This window comes from Centroberyx gerrardi, chromosome 24, assembly GCF_048128805.1.
Source record: "Centroberyx gerrardi isolate f3 chromosome 24, fCenGer3.hap1.cur.20231027, whole genome shotgun sequence".
In the NCBI taxonomy this organism is placed as follows: domain Eukaryota; kingdom Metazoa; phylum Chordata; class Actinopteri; order Beryciformes; family Berycidae; genus Centroberyx; species Centroberyx gerrardi.
In genome coordinates, this window is record NC_136020.1 from 16,856,614 (window position 1) to 16,879,556 (window position 22,943).

A 22,943-nucleotide genomic window follows, 5' to 3' on the forward strand; every position below is an offset into this window, starting at 1 on the left:
TTAAGAGTCTTAATGTCAAGGATGGTTGGAGGCTACTGGCTGCTTGTGTGGGCTGTTTATGGCTTAGCGGATTAGGGTGGTTCAAATGTTTTTGGGAAAAAAAAAAGAGGAGCCAGGGCCCGATCCGTCTCTTTCCATCCTCTCTCTCTCTTTATCTCTCCCTCCCTCTCTCTCTCCCTCCAGGGTTTTACCTGTTCCGTTGCTTGACGGAGACTGCTGTTTTCGAGGAGGCTGCGGTGGAGAGTCCTCCAACCTGAGAGAGAGAGAGAGAGACAGAGAGCGAGAGAGAGAGAGAGAGGGGGGGGGGGGGGGGAAGCTTGTCAGTGTCAGTCTCACTTTTCCACAGTCATTAATATCATCAGTGCTGCAGTCCCACAGCAGACGCTTCACAATATGCTCATATGTCAATACATGGAGAACTGCTGTCTTGGATAAATCAACAACTGTCAAGAGAGCTGAAGAGCTGTTAGGACAAATTGAAACATCAGAGAGAGACAGAGAGAGAGACACAGAGAGACACAGAGAGAGAGAGACAGAGAGACAGAGAGAGAGAGAGAGAAAGAGAAGAGAAAGAGAGAGAATGGAGAGAAGTAAGTTCATCAGTGTCAATCTGCCTTCGCTAAAATCAATACTCTCAGTGTTTCAACCTCCCAGTAGTTGCTTCACAAAATGTTCAGTGTCAATACATGTAGAACTGTTTTTTGGACGCATCAGAACAGCCTACATTGCTAATAAATGCAAACATATTCTGCCTATATTTCAAAATATTTTGGCCTTTAAACTTTTGAAATGTCGCAAAAAATAAAATGCGAAAGAGATGCATTTCCATCAGCTGAGCTGAAGTGAACAAACAGGCTTCCCGAACAAATCTATGAAAAATGGAAAGAGTCTTTCCAGTATTGATTAGTGTTGGCCAAGCTGCTGCTGTCCTTTAGTGTGTGCTAATGGTGGCCATATTTCATACTTTCATCCGACATTACAACATTTCACCTTTCATGTCCAAAGCTACTTTTTGACTGTTGTGCAATGAAATTGAACTATTTCTCTTGCCAAGTCTTCGTCATTATTAAGTTTCCATTGCTATTTATTGCATAATTTCTTTAGCAAAAAGAATTTCACTTTAAGCAGGCGTAAAAACTAACATAATTCAGAAAAAATACTCTGATGGAAACCCAGCTACTCGCACAATTACACACATTCACACCTGGGAGCTTCCTAGTAAACCCACAGTTGGCCGCCAAGCAGCTCTACTGGAGCAGCTGGGGGATCAAGTGCCTTGCTCAAGGGCACTTTGATGCTAGTTGCCGAGGAAGAGGAGAGCGTTTCTCATTCAATTTCCTCACCCGGAGTTACCCAGCTGGATACCGCTGACCATGGATAAACTGGGAAAACTCCCAGGTCAGGGTAAATTAGTTCAGCTCCTTAAAAATCCTCTCAACTGTCTCTCTAACATTCTTCAGGCTATGTTTCTGTGCTGGTAATCACTTAGAGAGCTGCAGTGGAATTTCCCATTAGCTGGGATAGAAATGTCATCTGATCACACACACACACACACACACACACACACGTACTTGCACACCCAGGGCCGAAGGGTGGCTCAGTTGGTGCCAAGAGACACAGGCTTTTCCTGACACCAACATAGCTACTGTGTTACAGGCTGGGTTTGGCTGTGCAGGCCGGCGCGTGACTTGTTTCTGTTTTTCTCTCTCTCTCTGTCCCCCTCTCTTTCCGTCACTCTCTCCAACACAACACACACACACCTCCTTGTGGAATTCCCCGCCTACCAAGCTTCTGAGGCCTCTATTTATACCAGAGACCTTGGGTAGCTCTGGGACCGACAAACACATACACACCCACCCACACACACACACACACACACACACACCATCTGACATGACCCACAACAAGTAACTAAGTTGAGTTAAGATGTTAGAAAGTGCAGTGTCACCTTTACCTCTTTCTCTCCGCCTCTCCCTCATTATTACTTTCCATCTCACACATTTTACACTTGTTCGTCTCTTATCACCTCGTCCCCTTTTCCTCGCTCTCCCTCCATCCCTCCGTCTCTCTCTCTCTCTCTCTCTCACCTGGACTTCAGCACCTCGTTCATCTTCTGCTCCAGGTCTATCCTCTTGCCTCGCTCTCTCTCCAGCTCCTGCCGCAGGGAGTCAACATTGGTCTCTTCCCGAAGCTTCCTCAGCTCCTCCTCTGGAAGACACAACACAGGTATTGTACATCAGCATATCAAATTTTATTTATTTAGCAGATTTCATACACCGACGCGACCCAAAGTGCCTTACAAACATGGTTAAAAAACAGTTCAGGGTCATGAAAAAGGCAGCCAATAACAGCAACAAGATAACCAACATCATAAAGGGACACAACAACAGGAGAAATACAGTTTAAGTGTAAAAAACAAAAACAATTCATTCCAAAGCAGTAGTAAAAGTACTATATTTTAAGTTCTCTCTCTCTCAAAAAAAGAAAGAAAACTTAATACTGAGGCTGTTCCAGATGAGTAGGTTGTAATCAGCATGTTATAACAACCATTACAGTTTATTACAATATAGTGATAACTATGTAATAATTGTGTCATTGGTGGACAATGGACGTTAGTGGAATGAAGTAAGTTAATGGATAACCTTGTCGCAATGCTTCAATGCACCGCATTGAATTGAACTGCATTGAACACACGCACCGTGGGCCTGTACAGGATTTGTGCTTGTTCTTCTTCACCATCAACATTTATCTCTCGACCCCTGCTTGTACCTTTCTGTATCATTGCTTTTCTCTTCTGTTTCTTGCCCCATTTCCCATATTGGCCGTTCCCCATGTCTACAGCTGCAGCCAATTAAGAAAACTAGGCTAGATGGTCAGATATAGTGTGGCATCATTCAACAAGTTGCAGAGCTGGTTATGATGTTTCTGTGAAAGATGGTATCAATCAGTGTAGTGCTGTCTGAGGCTAGAGAATGGCAGCATTGCTTGAGCGTTTTAAAAGGCCCACTCCAGTGACGTCATGACTTTTTTCCTCACTTTATTTTGTTTTATCTCATTTCTATCCATTTCTTCCTCAATTATTTTCAAGTCAAAATCCCAATTCTTTTGAATGAGGTGTGCAGCAAGGAAGGAATTTAGGAATTAACAGGAATATTTAATTGGGAACATTTTTAATTTTTAATTGAGAAAATACATGGAGTATGGTCTGAGTAGATGATAAGTCCAAATGTATCGTTTTGGAAGCGGGAGCAAATTTTATGTAACAAACCTGAAAAGATTTTCAAAAATACCCAGCCTTTACATGCATCTGTCATCCTCTGAGACACTTTCCCTTTCCTTTCTCCCCCTCCATCTACAGAACCTCCTCCATGTTCCCTCCCTCCCCTCCACCTCTCCTCCACTCTTCCTCCTTGTCAGTCAGCCTCGAGCATCAAGTGGATTCAGATATCAGGGCTTTCTAAGCCTGGGGAGCAACAGCAGTGGTGTTTCCTCTCAGTCTATTGTCCCTGACTAAAGAGACGCATGAATATTGGAGGAGGGAAGGCAATAAATGTGTGCACAAATGCACAGGCACAAAAGCATGAATGCATTTACGTGCCCACAGAAAGAGGCACACAGACAAGCACACACACAGACGCAAAAAAGTGCAACACACACACATGCATATTCACAGAGAAAGACAAACTTCTAAGAGTGACAGGTACTTATTTACAAGTAACAGAATTCCTTTAACTACTGACGATGCAAGCTTTTCCCTGAACGAAACTCCCAAGCACACACAACACACACATACACGCACACGTTTTGATGAGAGTTGTGGGAATGCGAGCCACTCCTGCAATGTCTCTCTCTAGTCTTTTAGCATTCTGTTTGTGTTCGGATAGCAGTGTTGCTGCATTGAGAAACCTATTGAATTCATATTCAGTCTCTGGTCTAAACTTTGAGTCCACAAGTAGCACAGTTTCCCGGTCTATGAGTCCCTGAGTGACAGTCGACAACATGGCCCTAATGACCTGAATACGGGCTACAGTGCTGAGCTCTAAGATCAAATGTGTCTTTATAGCATTACCTAAAACACGCTGACAGTGTGTTTTTTTTACAGTTATTGAAATCAGCTGAACCACAGTTTAATGTGAAACAGTCGTACATTCATTCCTCCAAGAACCATGAAAGTAAACAAGTGACGAAAGAAATAGAGGAAAGACAGAGGGAGTGAGAAGAAGAGGGGACAGAAAGTGACAGCAGGATGTCGATGTGTCACTCTTTAGTGGGTGTATTAGGGTTATGAACCCTCTGCTAGAGAAAAGTGGATAATATCACCCAGCTAGTACCTCCCCTCTTCTCCCTGTCATCACTTCATTACACAGACAGCAGGGGATTCATATTACTGTAGCTTAGCTGTCCGTGTCTCTTTCTCTCTCTCATCACCTAATCTCACCTCTCACTTCTATCCTTTATCTCTGCCCATTAACGCTAATCAAACATTCATTGCCGGCACCCCCTGCAAGTAAAGCATCGGCTGCAACACCATATGCTGTTACTCAGGCACGACATACATACTGTATGTCCAGGTGCCATACAATATACCAGCCTAACACCAACATTGTAGGAACCATTACAAAACAACTTGACTTGGAATGGTAATTGATTAGAACTTTGAACTTCATACCACTTTCTCATCACAGTATTTCAGGGTCAGAAATTTTCTGTATTGGGGAATGGCTGAATCTGATACATGACGATGGCCGTCATCTGGCTTGATGGTCTTGTGGTTTTCCTGGCTTACCCTGCAGTGCAACACGGATCCAAAAAAATCTGACATTTACTGCACTGGCAAGAGCAGGTGGGGACATTTTGATGTTTTGCACTGTGGTGTTACCTTACTTTTAAACCTTGGGCATTGGCCAGTGAAGAGGTAAAACGAGTTTAGAAACAAGTGATCCTTTCCTCTCTGATTTAATTTGTGTAATTGTCTGCTCTCGCACTTTCATTCCTCCATTCCTCTTCGTCCAGTCTCGGTTTGCCCCATCTCTCCCTCCCTCCCTCACTCCCTCCTCTCTCTGCCATCTGTTGTATGTGTTTATTGTATTTATGTGTGTAAACAAGTTTGAGTGAGTGAGTGTGCCTCAGTGTGTATGTCTGTGTGTGTGAGAGAGAGACAGAGAGGCCGGCCAAAGGTTGCTTTGGGCTAAGTAGCTTAGCACCGGCTAAGTTACTCTGTGCCAGGAGACCTACGGCCAACTGTAAACCTATTAGACAAATGGCTAACAGCAGCAATGCAGCCTGGGTAATGTAGGCAAAACCACATACCACTGGGAATAAGCAGTGGATGACACAGCACTGAATGTGAAGCCAAAGAGCAGTAGCTGCCTCTCTCACTCTATCCTGGTACAAAATGAACTATTCACCATTAGAATATCCTGATACCCATTCTTACAAAATTATAATTTCACAGATAATTTCATATTTTTACGCTGCGATAGGCAAATTTCACATGTCGACGGCATCAAATGGCAGCGAAAGGCAAGCGTTTGAAATTTAAGGACCTCAATACCCAGAAATCATGTAATGTGATGTCAGTAATCTGCACACAGCACGCTCATGTTTACCAACAGTGCAGCTTTCTCTGGACAGAGCGCTGCTCACTGCTGTTAAGAAGACAGTCTTGAATTTTGCTCTTAAGTTTCAATTCCTCACTTCCTCAGATTTCCTGCCAGCGACCACACCCAACCACAGAATTTCATTGGGGCAAATAAGGCAAATCTATGGGGTTATTGTAAGTTGCTTTGGACAAAAGCGTCTGCTAAATGATGTAATGTAATGTAATGTAATGTTTCAGTTAGTAGGGATGGGAGGTTCTTTTCTTTGCTGCAGCCCCAGTGCAGCTTTAAAGATACCGAATGTTAAACATCATGTACTGATATCCTCGAATGAATATACGGAATACAAGTCTTCATATGCTGCACTGTCACTGTCACTCCCTTCTCCCCATTTCTCTCCCTCCATCCCTCCCTCTCCCTTTTCCATTCAATCCTGCCTCTATCTAATCCTTTGCAACTCCTCCTCCCTTTCTCCACCCTACTTCTTCTCTCTCTAACTTCCTCCCTTCCTCACCAAATATCTTTCCCTCTCCCTCCCTCCGCTGCACTAATTATTGAATGGGGTCAGAGTGGTCACAGTCTGTCACTCCCCATCCCATTAAATTGGTTTATTGGGCGGATATGCATGCAGAATTTACAGCTCGCTTCGACGTGTGAGTGTGCATGTCTGTATGTCCTGCACATTGATCAGGGGTGAAAATAAGTGAATAACAGAAAGATTTAAAGAGGATAATACTGTATAGAATGTGGGGCCATGAGTGCGTGATAGAGCACAGCATGACACAATATCCTGTACATATAGTATGCGTGTCAGAGACAGAAAGATAGAGAGTATGACCCTTTTCCTGTTCCATAGAGGCCCTCTAAATCTGATAGCATATTAATTATACTGTCAACATGCACACTCTGCTTCTAAAATTGGAACGGCATCTTCTATATATAAATCTTCATCCTGGGTCACCATGCCACAGGGTCTCTTTGGCCATTCTGAAGTCCAGTAACTAGACCATTTATGTATAACACAGGCAGGGAACTAGCTAAATGCCATGCCAGGAGATGTCACTTTTAATAGCGCTGACCTTCTCTCAAATGCAGGCTTCCAGCAAAACCCTTGTTTTCCCATTGCACCAGCCAAAGAATAAATAAATAAATAAATAAATAAAACATGCAATCTTGCTAAGAGCTACATACTCCCATTTGGCCACATATTCAACATAGGATATTACCTGCTATCAAAGGTTTAAGAGCAGCAGAAAATGTTGAAGCGATGTTAAGGATGGTTCATTTTGTGACTGAAGCTGAGGCTCAAGTTTAGTTTGGGTAACATATTCAGGAAGAGACTAGCTTAAATGTCTGAAGATGAAATTGGTTAAAAGTACTTTGAAGTTAACTACCTCGCTGAGGTTGACGTTAAATAAAACATACTGCTGGGGGAGCTCAACTTAAATAATGTAAAGGTCTGAAGCTGAGTTTGACTAAATATCCGAAGTTAAGGTTGAAGAGCAAAACTTATTGAAGCTGAGTTTGGCGAGCTTACAAAGGTAGTTATCTTACTGAGGACGGATATCTTTGTGAGGTTGTGTTGGAAAAACTTACTGAATCAAAGTTTGTGTAAAATTGCTGAGATTTAGGTTATCTAAGTTACTTTGGTATTGTGACTAGCAATTTGTTTTGAATTAATTTTAAATGGTTTAGATGTGCTGCATATTCACCTCTGTGGGAGAGTTGCTGTTTTGGGTTGGGGATGAGGTTGGGTTAATAATTTACTGAGGTCGACTTGTGAGGACTTACTGAGGTTGGCATTGGTTATCTTACTTGGGTTGAGAATGAAGAATTTGTTGGTTAGAAGTTAGCTGGCAAATGGAGACTGAAGTTGACTGACATCCTGAGGTTTATGTTAGCTAACATAATGAGGTTGAGGTTGGTTAACAGCTTCCTGGGGTTGAGCTAACAAACTAAAACTAAGGGTGTCTAATAACTTGCTGAGGTTGAGGTTGGCTAATATCTTAATAAGGACGAGGTTATCAAATCACTTGGTATTGATTTTAGATAACATACTGGGGTTAATTAAGTGATAAACTGAGGTTTACATTAGCTAACATAGAGTGAGGTTCGTTAATGAGGTTGCTTTACATTGTGTGGTTGCCGAATAACTTACTAAAGACAAGGCTGGCTAATTTACTGAGGCTGAAATTATCTTACATAGCCTACTCAGGTTTACAATATACTAAAGTTGAGCTTGCCAATAACTTGCTGAGGTCAAAGCTGACCAACTTACTGAGGTTGAGGTTACTTTTGTGGCTCTTGATCCTATCGGCAGCTCCGCTGTAGAGTAGCTCAAAGCTGTCAAAGTTGCAGTCCTCCATCTTGGATAAACCCATCCGTCTCTGCAGCCTGCCAGACCCCGGGATGCTCAGACAGCGACGGGGCTGCAGAGTAGCGGACCTGTTCCCCTCTTGAAACCCAGCCACAGCTACAAGCTCTCCTGGTCTAGCCCAGCTTGTTGAGCACCCCACGTTAAGACCTAATAAACCATGACAAAGTCCTCAAGACCTCTCAGAGTTTGGGTATATGGTCCATCCTTGCATGTCCCATCCAGAGACAAAGCAGAGATCACTCAGGCAATGAGTCGCTCCCAGATTGCTACAAATACAAAGGACTAAACACTCTAAACACCAACCTGTCATCAACAATACAACAAACTGTTCTGATAGGCCTCCACACAATGAGAGTGATGGTAGATAGCCAGTGATCGGAGCTGGTCTGAGTTAGGCAGGGGGTGGAAAGAGAAGGAGGGCAGCGGAGGTAGAGAGAGGTGGGGCTTTGTTGGGTGGCCAGCAGGCTAAGAGGGCCTGCAATCTGAGATTTGTGAGTATGTTGGGAGTTGTCAGACACACACTCACAAATGTGTGCATGCCCATGTGTTAGTATTTAGAGTTTATATGCATGGTTGTGTATGTGTGTGAGCATGTGTTTATATATTTGTGTTTTGGTGTGTACATGTATGCGTGCAGGCATGTCAAGATGCATGAGTTTGCATGAATACAGTACATACGCAAGCACAGCAAATCCCTTTTCATCTAAGCAGGCAAAGTTTTTAAGACCTCAAAGGAAAAGTACTGTGTGAGTTTTTCAATCCAGGCCTGAGACAATGGCTCCTTTCATTAAAAGGAAGGTGGGGGGGGGGGGGGGGGGGGCAGGGGTTCAGAGAGAGAGGGAGAGAGAGACAGAGAGTATCAGCCGCTTCACATTGGGTTTTCATTGTTTCCATTCTGCACAGTCTTTGCCACAACACTGGTTGACTTGAGCAGAGACGCCTGTAGCTGATCAGCAGATGTCAATACACCATTCAAGACACTGATAGACATGCAAGGGAAATGAGCAGGGAAGGGATGATGGGGTGAACAGAAGGACATAAACAGTTTGCCAAATGGAGAGTTTCAGAGAAAACAGCAGGTGTATCCAAATATCAGTAGCAATGAGAATAGCTCTGATTTGGCTGATGCGTATTATATATCTGTTATACTGACAACAAAGTCATGTTTTCACTGTGGAGGAAGGAATCGGTTTAAAGAATGAAAACAAAAACCTTGGTGGGATGATTTTTGCCAGAACAGCAGGAGAACCAGCAATGAACGTGATTTAAGACATCCTAGCCATTGAAAGCCCAGAACAGAAACTAGTTTACAGCATTACTTTTACATTTTAACATTCATAGCTTCAGATATTAAAGTTCTCTCAAAAAAGAAGCCTTTGCTTCCAGACATTGCTTCCACTCCGCAAGACATTGCTTCCACTCCGCAAGTATCAAGTTCACACCATCTAGGTTTCCATCCGTTTATGTGAATTATCAAATGTTAACTGTCAAAAAAATAACTTTCCCCAATATTAATCATTTCTTGAAAGACTTTCCATTTTTCTTGTGAATGTATTTTGACGTAGCCATGTTCTACATCCAGGAAACCTATTCACATTTTATTTTTGTAACATTTCAAAAGTGTGTGTTACATTTGCTTCACAGGTGGACGGAAACATACAGCAGCTACTGTATACTTTCGGTACTGCAATTCAAAACAAGCAATTTCAATCAGCTGTCATGAAGCTTGCATTTTATCATTCTTACAGATTTAAGCAAAATGAACAAAGAGCAACTATTTTCGTCTTCCCTTTGTCTTTTTCTTTCCTTTTAAAATTTCTCTTTCTTCTCCCTGGCCTCCTTCCTCTGTGGCCCTGATATCTCTGGGTGACCTAGATTTCACTCGTTTGTTTCACTTGTTGTGCTTGTGTTTTTCTTTGCACTAAACCATTATGTTGACTTCATGACTAAATCTCCACCCACACAGCCCTCTCGGTGACATAAAACAAACGCACTCATTCTTTCTTGTGTTATGCTGTCATTGCTGACTTCTTGTTCCTGTGGCACAAAGCCAAACTCCTTGATACGGAGTGTGTGGTTAAGTGTGTTTCTCTGTGTATGTCTTGTCTCTCTGTAGATGCCTCGGTAACTCTGTGTGTGTGTGTTTGTGTGCCCGCTTGAGTGTCCGTGCTTAAACATTTGTATGGGAAATAAACATGCAATAAATCTGCTGGATAAACAATGGTCCATAATTGAATGTCATGTCAACAGGGCAGGACAGCATCTGCTTGTTTGGAGAACAGTAATCACATCATAGATCTCTGGTCAAGGCCCTGCAGTCTCTTCTAAGCAGTAGGGTAAGTGATGAAGAGGAAGCCAGCCTGGGTACATTCACATCAGCCAGTATGGGCAAGTGAAGGGAATATGCAGGGAATATAAGGCACTTCAACACTACGCAAGTTTGCTACAAAAATACTGAGATATAGCCAAATTTAAGGGGGACCCAACATCCTTTGTGGGTAAAATATGTGGTAAACCTCACGTTTACATTTTACACATTCAGCTGATGCTCTTATCCAGAGCAACTGGATAAGACAAACTCTACTGCATCTAAACTTAGACTTCAATGTACAAGAAAACTAAATGAAAATGGGTACTCAGACCGATCTACAACAAGGTGGACTAGCTTGGTGTGCTGTCCTCTTTATGAGCAAAACTAATGTAAAATTAGAGAATTTGTACATCTAGGACAACCATGAGAATATCTTTAAAAAGGGAGAAAAATAACTTTGTAACAAGTCTTTGAACCAGCTCATTTGTTTTGTACCAAGCAGGTGAAAAATGCCACTGTGTACTCATCGCTGCTCCATATGCGAGTCTTAACCAGCAAATGACTGGACCTTCATCCCAGGAAGGAAAAGAAGTGTTGTTCGAGAGGGGGGGGAAGCAAAGTTGGTGACTTAATTTTACCTCCTGTAACCCCAAAAAGACAACTTGAATCTCAATGGATTTAAGTGAGCAGACTCGCATCTCATTGGCTGAAAGAAAGCAGATGCTCAGCTCATTAGCCTGCTGAACAAAATAGCCACAACACCAGCTTTCCCATATACTGTATATAGACACAAAAGTTACAAATTACATGTCCCATCGACATGACCATCTTCACAAAGCTCCGACCTCTTTGGTGCCTCTCTTCTAGAAAAAGCTTTGCTTCCTGTATTAGGGTGCAGGAGCTGTCAAGACACATCCTGCCTCAATGTCCTGTTGAACATAACCCACCTATGAGAGAAGGAAGAGGACTCTCTCCTTAGCAGGCACTGAGCAAGAGTTTAGCCATTAGCACGAATGCATGTAGCTGCCTATGAATTAGGACAATGAATCATCATTATTGTACAAACAAGTAAGGAGGCAGACTCCCTCAGAACAATAAATCATTTGCATAACTCGCTCCAAGACTATACAACTGAGCTATAAGCTTAAAGGGCTTATAAGCAGTCTGAAGGGCATTTATACCGCAGTATTTCCACAATATGCAGGCTATTCAAACATGGTGCATTACCTCTCTTCAACAGCTTACAATGGTCAGCAGTGGGCATTTAAGACCGCATAAATGTTTTCATCCACTCCATAGAATCATAAGATGCTTGCCTCCTTCCCTTATCCAGTCTGTGCAGAAAGAAATGTCTGTAGCTCCTTTGGATGAAAAAAACTGCCAGAAATTCTAAGAGATGCCAAACTGCGTTGAGAAGCAACTACCGGTATGCTAGCCTGTAAACACAATTTTAAACCTAGGCCTACATCTACTACACTGGTCTAATTTTCTACACCATTAAGTTTTTAGGGGCAAAAAGAGTTGAGCATTCACTCGTATTGATGGGCTGGAAAAACTATTGCTCTCTTGCTCTTACTATGCTCTCTCCACTTACAAGTATAACCCACAGCTGAGTTTCAAGTTTCAAGCTATTTATTTGCCCATACACCCACCTTTGAGTGGAAGCAACAAGTTCACACCCCTGCTCTGGGCTTCTCTGGGGGTTGCCAAAAGTCATTCTGGGAAACTGAGGGAATCACTTCGTCACTGAAAGTATTAAAGTAACTACTGGAATGCATTGAACATCACAGATTGATGATATCTAACAGTGTAAGAGTATAAGGGTGGAGTTTTCTTTTAATGTACCAATTTTCGAGCTTGAATTACAACGTTAGACAAATTTATTGCTACAAGTTCCATGTTTTTGCAAATACTTAAGGAAATATGCGGCCACCCATATTGTGGCTAACATTAAAATTAGACAACATTGAGCTAATTCCCATGGTGGCCTTTTTGAACTTATGTCACACTCGGGGTGGGAATCTCAGAAGATTGTCATAGCATATATAAAACTAGACCTAACAGTTATCAAATCAGCTAGCAACTCTCAGGAAAAACATCTACTGAATTTAGCAGTGAGTTAGCACCTAGCTAGCTACCTAGATTCTGGTAGCTAGCTATAGTGGGTCAAATATATTACCTTATCCTCTGAATTCATGACATTCTTTCATTTCTAATATGTTTTTCAGTGGGGAGTCTGTGAAACGCTAAATGTTTGTTCTATTCCCAACATTTGTATGATGTGCATCTTGGTACACAACAGCAGGACATAGCTGGGGTGTACTTGCTCTTCCGGGTAGAGTTTCCCCTGAGTGTGATACAAGTTCAAAATGGCCGCTGTGGGAATAAGGTCTACAATATTGCCAGCCTGGTACATTACCGTATACCAGATCATACTGTGAGGGGTGCAAAGCCTTACACACCTAGTTATTGTAATGAATCTTTGGATCCAATAGCTTTCAATGGCACTGCTGCTGCAGTGTGTGCGTGTGTGTGTGTGTGTGTGTGTGTGTGTGTGTGTTCCTCTCCCCCAGTGTGAAGTAGGACAGCAGCTAGGACACTGTATTGATCTGCAAGTCACTGTAGAGTACACAGCCTGTTCCCCTGCAGTGACCTTCACTACAAGGCCTCACACACACACACACACACACACACACACACACACACACACACATACACACACACACACACACACACACACACACACACACACACACACAGACACAGATCTAGTTCTCTCTCAAATGCTATGGAACTAATGGCAGTAAACTTGATTAAGGCAGGGGCTGTCCTATGACAGTGAAATGAGGGGGGTTGCAGGGACGGGGGATTATAGAGAGGCAACACACACACACACACACACACACACACTCAATGTGCCAGGACCTTGTAAATACGAGGATGGATGTCAATAGGAAAAAATGTTCAGGGTGTGTGTGCTGCTGTTTCTGTTGTGTGTGTGATTATCCATGTGACTCGTGTCCAATATATTTACATGTTTGTGTTTTATTAGCTTGCCAATATCACATCAGCTCTCAGTACAATTGCGGCTGTTTTGTGAGGGCAAAAAAAAGAGTGATGGAGAGAAAGCTAGAAAGATCAATAGACCGAGAATGATGGAAGGAAAAAAAAAAAGAGAAAGCAAGGGCATAGAAAGAAAGGGAGAGAGAAAGACAGAAGACAGAGTGAAAGAGAAAGAGAAAAAGCAAGAGAGAGAACAAAAGGGAAATGGAGAGACAGAGAGAGAGAGAGAGGCCTAGGACATTAAGCCTGCTCGTATAATTACATGAGGTGATTTCCACTGGCTGCACCCTCCGCCATTTTACCACCAGTAACGCTCAGCACTATGACCCAAGGGACACATTCTATCTGATATATTCCTCGATTTTTACCTCTATTACTGCTATAATCGTATAACTAACACAGGGTTATCACTCAGTGAAATTGTGTTTCTCAGTGTGCAAATCATAAATCTTAGCATGCATGCACAGACTCAGAAACAAACAAAACTGCACACAGAAACGTGCGCATACACATAAACACAAACACATAGTCATACGCCCAGGTTTGGTGGGTGCAGATGCTCTGCAGTTTTATGCACACACACACACACACACACAAGCAGAGTGCGGATACAGTGCAGTTTTATGTGTTGAGCTAAACCCCTTACATAATTTACACCTCCATTGTGCTTGTGTCTTCTCTGGTCGCTGTGACCTTACAGAGCTTTGTGCAGAATGGAGAGTGAAGCCAGCCAGCCTGGATGCAACAAGGAAAGGGTTGAACAGTTGATAATTTGACTATTGAGACTTCATAGTCGACTTTGAAATCTGGCAGTTGGATTGTCTCCCTCAAATTATCTCTTTTCAGACATTTAGATGAACTGGTAAAGGTGCTACATGCAGCATTTTAACATCAGTAAATCATTACCACATGAATTTTGAGACATAAGTATAATTACCAAAAACGAACAGCCTTTACTGGGGTCTACACTGCATTTTACATTGTGTGCCACCTGGTTGGGTTTAGCGGGAAACCTGCTGTATTGCTTTATGGCACAAAACAACAAGAAGATGCTATTCTTGCAGCACAAACAAAAAGGATCTTCCAGAGTTTCTCACAATGGCAGATGGTGGGAGGAGGGAAAAATCCCTACAACATGTACATGTGGAGCGACACCACAACATCTGCTTTGTGACAAGAAACAACACAGTTTATGGGAAATGTGATATTAAATATGATAAACAGTAGCACTAACAATACCACTGTCATGAGATAGAGGGTACCAACTGTCTTGATCATGCTGTCACTTGTTTACGGTAATTGTCCTGATGTACCACAATTAATTTGACAATGATACAGTGATGCTCAAAAATACACACTGGAAATAACCTAATTCTAGTTTTGCAACTGTAAATGCAAACTAATTAGCCTACAACATGTGAATTGATTCCATACATCTGAATTGATTCCAAGCGATGAATACACACACCATGTCTATAATATTGCAAGTTGCAGCAACTGAACAGTTTTTTTCCATTGTAGGTGGGTTAAACACATTTCTGACTCCTTGTCACTACACTCATACCACTGTTTTTTTCTCCTGCAAATATTTACTACAGACAGATTAACAATATTTTGACCTGAATCATCTGTAGCTTATCTACCCAGAGACCCAGCGCTAAATGATGAAACATTACATCTACAGACCGAAATACAGAAATACAGACTAGGGCAGTACTTGATTAATACTGGATAAGGCGGCATAGGGTGGATACACATATTAACACATATTTATTCAGCGGAGATGGAGAGAAGATTGTTGGCACTCCAACCTTTAATCTGATTAGACAGTTGTGGGAGCAACACACACACATGCATGAAGAGAAGGGGGAAACTACTGTAAATTAGAGAGGGAGGAAGAGAATGAATGAAGAAGTGCAGAGCAGAGTGGGAGGAAAAGAGGAGAAAAGAAAATGAAATCACATAAGTGTGAGACAGAAGAAGGCCATCACGAAGGCTGCTGCCTGTGTGTGTGTGTGTGTGTGTGTGTGTGTGTGTGTTTGTGTGTGTGTGCACGAGCCTCCTTGTATGTGATCTTGCATCGTGAAACATAGTTACAAATTAACCAATTAAGTGCCCTCAGAATAGCACTGGTCAATTACAATGGATGCCAAGGGAGAAGGCATGGGTCATTCCATCCACACACACACACACACACACACACACACACACACCATCTGGAATGGAAACTCATGCCTCCTGTGAAGGCGGGAGACAATATACTTAGGCGGTGTGTTTGTTTTAGAATACAGCGTGGGCCCCGGCATTATTTTAAGCAGCAGAGAGAAACACGTCAGAGAGAGAGAGAAAACGCCTACTGTACACTCTGTTCGCTCAGAGTCTGAGAGACAACCAAGAAGCCAAAATAATTTAATGGATTAAGTTTGCTAAATACACCTTAAAAAATGAACACAAAACCAATACAAGTTTGGAATAGTATGATTCAAATACTCTTGTGTCTAGTTCCTAACGGTGTATTATTGTCCGTTGCTGATGGAATTCACTTTTCTACTGTTGCACTCATTTTGAGTTGTTCTGTACCTGAGTCAGCTACAGAAAATTTAAATTGTAAGTGACCGAAACATTTTCATCTCCAAAGTGGAAGATGGACAGAGTACTAAAATTACACTGCATGAAAAAAAAAATCCTGTAGGCTACGGTGAAATTGGGAGATAAGGCCAGTTGAAAGCTAGCGGCAGCAAAAGTGGGACTCATTCATATTTTAGTCGTTTAGTCTCATTCAGAGCGACTTGCAATGAACCAGCAGGTAGAGGTTCAGTGTCTTGCTCAAGGGAACTATGACAGGATGCACTGGCTGTGGTGGGGATCAAAATTGCGACTTTCCAGTGACAATGACTCTTGATTTTATTTATGGAGAGACGTTTTTCATTTGCTTTGTTGTATTTCTCTATTCTAACGTCTCCATAATTACATGCCTGCATCATTTCTTAAAGGTCAAGCAGCTCAGTGTGCGGTCCCATAATCAGGTGTTTATTGTGAATAGTAAGGAGTGATACAGGTGCCGCTTAGTATTCGATCAGTCCAGCTTTTATATGCACCATGAGTAATTATGGTCAGCCGGTCAAAGCCTTTTTACCCTATTGAATTCCTAGTTTTAACATCCTGCTTTTGCACAATACACAATACATTCCTGGACACATTAGGCATTGTGTTTTAAAGCCTTTGCACAGCATGTTATAGGATCCTATGGCATGTTGTTTTCCTGTTTCCTATCCTTGCTTATGCTGTGGTGAAGGATGCTATGCTACAGCATGACCCTTACACAACGCATAACCCCATAATAAACAACAAATCTTTTGTTTCTCCCGGCTAATCTGATTAGCCTTACCTCAAGACATATATAACGACAGCCCCTTGTGTGAACAGACGAATACACACTTCTGTTGGTCCCTCTACTGGTCCTGAATGGCAGGCTGTGTATGCCAAACTCTTCGCTGTGCGAGCGAATGTACACACTCCCCACAGCATTGTGTATTGTGCGATGACTGTGCAAAGCAGAGCAAAGCAGAGGAGAGGACGGCGCAGAAGGGAACAGTAGAAAACAGAATACACAATAACTAGAGTGCAGGGCAGAGAGCTCAGGACTCCATTAGGTGCTAATGGATTGTCACGCGTCAGCGCTCCCCGAAGTCCAATTACACCGGCCAGAGATAGGATGAGAGATTGAAAGATACGAGAGAAATGAATAACCAGAGACAGAGAGAGAGAGAGAGAGAGAGAGAGAGAGAGAGAGAGGTGAAGGGTGCAGCAGACAGACAGAGCCGCGAGAAAGCAGAGTGAACAAAATTGCAAAGCGATACAGGAAACCAGGAGGAAAACAGCATTACCCAGAGGCATCACTAACCTTTCCCAATCAAATCGGACATTAAAAGAAAGCGACGTGTTCAAAAAGTCCCTCCGCTTCAGAGTCCCCATACTAAATGCCAAGTAGCTGCCATCTTATGCTCTTATTAACTATTTGAGCTCATAAGCCTGTCGCTACAGTTTTAGGGCAACCGCTTGTGTGTTTGTGTACGTGTGTGTTTGTCAGACAATTCAAGTGTTTTGCAAAGACTCTTAGGAAATGATGAACCGCGGCTTACTGCGCTGCCACGTCTGACGGAGAGAAAGGAAAAGAGAGAAATCAGAAGGAGGAAGAGAGGAAGGAATGAGATAAATGAGGAGAAAGCGAACAGAGGCGGATCAAGAAATGGCCGGCAGGAAATGGCGAGCAGAAGCTGAAAGCGAGAAGCTCTGCGGGATGGAGAGAAAGAGCCAGAGAGACGGGTCAAGGGGAATATTAAAAAAGGAAGGAAGGAAGGAAGGAAGGAAGGAAGGAAGACAGAGGCAGGGAAAGAGCAGAGAGGCAGGAATGTCAACAGAGAGAGAGAGAGTTAATCTCGCTAGTATCCTGACAGTGTGACAATACATCCAGTACTTTTAGCCCAGGCACAGGCACTATGAGAGAGGACATTGCCTGAGGTATTCTCTTTCACACACACACTCTGTCACACACACACACACACACACACACACAGTTCTACAGGAAGGAAAAAAATGTCCATTACACATCACGATCCTGTCCACGTGCTGCACTACGGTACAGGACAGCCAGTACCTCTTACTGGAGAGCAGAGCCAGGTTAGACAAGCTCTGTGCGTGTGTGTGTGTGTGTGTGTGTGTGTGTGTGTGTGTGTGGGCAGGACCACATGGTCAGATGCAGCACCATACACTTTGCTTCGCCTCAGGCTGCAGAGGATCCATTCTGAAGCTTCCCCTCTCCCTCTCTCCATCCATCCACATCTCTTCCATTCATTCCTCTCCTAACCCTATTTTATCTGCACGTCTTTTTTTCAATCTTTCCATCACGCCCCATCGTCTATCCCCAACCCTCCATTCATCTGTCATCTCTCCATTCTCTCTTTAACGTCCAGTGTTAGGTGTTAACTCAGTACTCAGTACGCATTGCTTGGTAACATGTTTTCCCAGTGACGAATACTGTAATGAATTTCTAATTTAATGTCAGGAATAATACTACAGTTACAAGTTATTACTGTTGTTATACCCTTTCTTAATATCACACTGAATAATTATCTAAAAAATTAATTCCACCCACAACCCATGATTTGTTTTCCTCATAACTAGGAGTTGACACTAAACTAGCTTAGATGAGAAATGGCAGAAAAGTATTCTTATTTTGATTTTGTGAAGCAAAAGGACAAGAACAACATCAGACCACAAGGAGATTTGGTTTCCTGGATCATTCACAGGAGAGCAGAGTTATCCCAAATTTTGAAGGCAAGAGGAGGAGGATGTTATCACCAGTTGTGGGGGTGTAATGGAAATAATATAAGTAGAAATATTACTTTTGAAATGAGCAACGAGTAATGAGTAGTCTATTAGGAGCCCAACACATCAGTGATGTTCAAGACCTCTATTAGAGTCAAGCTGAACACAGCAAAAAGTAGGAACACGCAAAAGCCACTTCCTGAACTGTGTGACCAGAAAGCAGCCTGATATATCACAAGACGCTTATAGTTTAATGCTAAAATCACACATTCAGATAAGATCCAGCAAATGGCTACACTAATGAGAAATCTGTTTTGCTTGTATATATATATTCCCCTATGACTCAAAAGTACAGTACCTCTGGAACAGCTAGGCTCTCAGTGTCAAGCTCAACACTGGACACTCTACCAGCAAAATCCACCCTAAAACAATTAAACTGCGTTAAAAAACAAGAACTACTGGTAATGTAGCTTGCATTTCTGGGCCCATTTTGTTGTTTGGTGGTGCATTATTCTTATTCCCATTCCACTGAGATATTTCCAGTGTAGCTACAATGGATTGATAACAGAACATTTTAAATGTTTCAGCATCTAAAACATCAACATCAGATTTTGGTGTCAGTCCCTTAGAATCAAAGAGCAAGAGCTTCTTTCTAGACTCACCATTTTGCACCGATGTTCAACAGTCATACAGGAAGAAATCCATCGTAGAAGACATGTTATGTTTTGAGTAAGGGGGGCAGTACTTTTCTCGAACTTGAAAGACTCTCACTCTCTCTCGCTCTCACTAACACTACTGATCTCACCACCTACATGTGTAACCCACAGCTGGATGCAGCAAGTTCAGGCCTGTTCTCTGGGGGTTGTCAAAAGGCATTCTGGGAAATGTAGGAAATCACCAACTGAAGTAGAAGTAGACTATGCAGGTTAAGGGAAACCAAAAAAAAACACTTCATCACAAAATAACTCCTGGAATGCATTGAACATAACAGACTGATGATATCTAAGGAACGATATCTATAACCAAGACAACCCAGAGACCCTCTGCTGACCCTCCACTGTAGCAATAGAGTGACAAAAATACAAAATGTCTGTTTAGAGCGTGTTTAGCCAGACATGGGTCAATTCTGAATACAAACTCTTTAAATGACTTTGAGCATTTAGAGCTGTTGATGGGCAAGGTTTGAATTTTAAATGCAGTCTGAACGAATAGCTACATTCTGCTAGAAAAGAAGAGTGTGTGTGTGTGTGTATGTGTGTGTGCGCGTGTGTTGTGTGCGTTTACTCACGTAGGAAATGTTTCTCCAATAAGGCAATTTCCAGGTGACCTTTGACTTCATTGAGCCGGTCTGACTCCGACCTCTGGAAGTCCTGGATGGCCGCGGCCATGGTGGGAGACCCCGAACCTGCCTACACACACACACACACACACACACACACACACACACACGCACATACAGAAACATATACATACACAGGAGTACATACAACACACATGGACGAACACACATGCACACACATTTTAAGTCATGCAGAAATACACACACCCACACACAAATGCATACAGGAATACAGAAAACAAAAGAAAGAGAGATTTAGTTTTAGAATTACAAGTACTTGACAACCAAACGCATACAAGCAAACACAAGGAGCAATATCCCATATGATCACACACACACACACACACAGATTAGCAAGGCACCATGACTCACGCTAATGTTTCCTCTCCCGATTTGGAGTCCAGCTGGAGAGAGAGGAGAAGAAGGAAGGCGAAAGGCGAGAGGAGAATCCCTCTCTTCTGACAGCAGCAATGCTGATGACTCACACACACCCCTGACTAAGGGTTTCAACCGGGATGCACACACACACACACACACACATACGCGCACACAAACGCAACATGCAACGGAGCATGTGTGTAGGCGGAAGTAGTCAGCAAGAGTGATTGAGACACGAAGAGCGAGAAATGAGAGGAAAGTGACAGTGGGGAGGAGTGTGAGGGAAATGGGACGAGAGGAAGATGGAGGGAAAGGAAAGAACAGAGCGAGAGGAGAGGAGAGGAGAGGAGAGGAGAGAGTCGGCTGTGCTCCTAGCGGATGATGAGCTACTGCAGGTTGAGCATCACCGCTCGATTACAGCAAGGGTCCTTTAAGAGACTCCTGCCATACACACACACACACGCATACACACACGCTGCAGCAGCTTCTCCCCAGCAGCAACCGCCATGGTTTGTGTGTGTGCCTGCATACACTCACTGCAATGTGTTTTTAGCTGTTGTGCTCACTGCAAGAGAGAGAGTCGGAGCGAGAGATAGCAGAGACTGACAGTGACCCGAAAAAATAAGCTTTGGGAGAGAGCCAATGCCTAACAAGACAGGCGGGTGGGGAAGAAGAGAGAAAGAGAGAGAGCGACACAGAGACATAGAGAGAGAGACATAGAGAGAGAGAGAGACTGTCCCTGAATAGAGCACTTCAAAGGAAATAAATGAGAGTCTCTTCTGGAAGTGTGTCAGGGAGAAGAAAAGGGAGGTGGCTTGAGTGAGAGAAAGAGAGAGACTGAGAGAGGGGAGGTATGAGGATTGAATGGAGAAATGAGGATGAAAGAGAGAGAGATGAGAAGGACAGGGAGGAGATGAGGGGAGCAGACGGCGGAGGTGAAAAGAAGTCTGTTGCTGCATTACAACTATGAGGCTCTTTTTTCTTTGCCTTCTGTCAGCTTTGCTTCTTCAAGGTATCAAATCAATAATGGTTTGGTAGAAAAACGATAGGTAGGTACGCTCACAAGCTGTTAAACTGTGGTATATGAGGCAGTGGATCATCCTCAACTAGTAACAACACAATAAGAATCTACTGGTTATCAAGAGTAGGTCAGGTTTTGATGTCATCCAGTATAAGTATGAGCTAATTAATTCTTCTCTAGCTCTTAACTTCTTTGTCCGAGGCGCTGTGTCCCCCTTTCCCTCTCTCATAGCAGTGACCGACATGATGAGCACAGGATTCCCGCTCTGGCCCGATGTAAAATTCCACGACTTTTACATGACTTTTCATAACTATGTCGCACCACTTGCATGCCCTAAAAATTGTATTCCTTCCTGGTTTGCTGATGTTGTTTTTTTCAGCTCAGAAAAGGGGTAAACAGCCTGGTTTCCACTACTGCTAGGCTTGCTGTGGAGAAATGGCCATACAATGTATAAAAGCAGCTGAAAACCACCATCTAATGCATTTATTATGTGAAACAAATTGTAAAATGCATCCTGGTATTTTCCTGTAAAGGTCCCTGACTTCCAGAATATTCCATGCTAGCACTTCTTTTGCTCTACCTAGTCATTAAACTGGTGTTTTGTCAGAATAATGTCTGAATAATGTTTTCTGTCTAGTGTAGAAAAGAGTTGAATATGGTGAATGTATGTTGCTGCATTTTCTGCATCAATATCATAAATCTCAATTAATGGCATACAAGCCACCACTATGGTTTATTTTCAATGTTTTCAAGTGGGTGAATTATCAACTATCCACCACACAGAGAAACAAAATGCAAAGACGAACGCATATATCTATATTCAAAGCTCACAGACTCCAAAAATGATATTTACTTGTTTTATTTTATTTGTGTACATTTAACAATGATTATAAGATCATATTACATGAAAGAGTAAAGGTGAAGCAAAACACTGACAGGCATTGTCAAATATTTCATTCATGATCAATTTGTATGTAAGCATTCTTGCATTCTACATTCTCAAAATGAATAAAACAACAACGAGCTACAACTATTATTATGAACACTCAAGTTGTGACTTTCAGAGACCATTCAACTGAGTCTCACTCCAAAATGAGATACATAAAATAATTGGTGACTTAAAAGTAAAAAGCATCTTATTTTAAGACCATTACTAAGACATTTGATTTTGTAAATACTGACGGATTACTTTAATTTTTTTCCAAAACAGATGTATAGCATTTTGGAATAAAACTTCTCATTTATAAATTGTGTTTCAGGCGATTACTGCAAATTCCTGCATTTCAGTGAAATGCTCTCTCTTTAGAGTTGTTTATTCTTTGTTATTCACAGGGCAGATGATTAGCGGGTCACTGTTTCTACCGTTCTCATTGTGGCAGGGGCAAAAATATGGGTAGAGTTTCTCAGTGAAGGTACACCCATGGAAAGAGTAGACAGGAACCCTGGCTGCTGTATCATAGAAGGAGACCACACCCTCCTTATAATCTACAAACACTCCCACCTTCTTGGGCGTCTGTTTCAGGGAG

General features: G+C 42.5%; 1 protein-coding gene across 1 annotated transcript in view; it reads right to left on the minus strand.

Annotated features, from left to right (window-relative positions):
• The window catches only part of gramd4a (GRAM domain containing 4a), a 48,541-nt gene that overhangs the window by 12,398 nt on the left and 13,200 nt on the right, over positions 1-22,943 (minus strand). Inside the window, exons 3-5 of the mRNA XM_078282253.1 lie at positions 19,968-20,088; positions 2,088-2,208; positions 192-253 (exon numbers count right to left, since the gene is read on the minus strand). Coding sequence (XP_078138379.1) covers positions 192-253; positions 2,088-2,208; positions 19,968-20,088 — 304 coding nt within the window. The remainder of the gene's footprint in view (positions 1-191; positions 254-2,087; positions 2,209-19,967; positions 20,089-22,943) is intronic.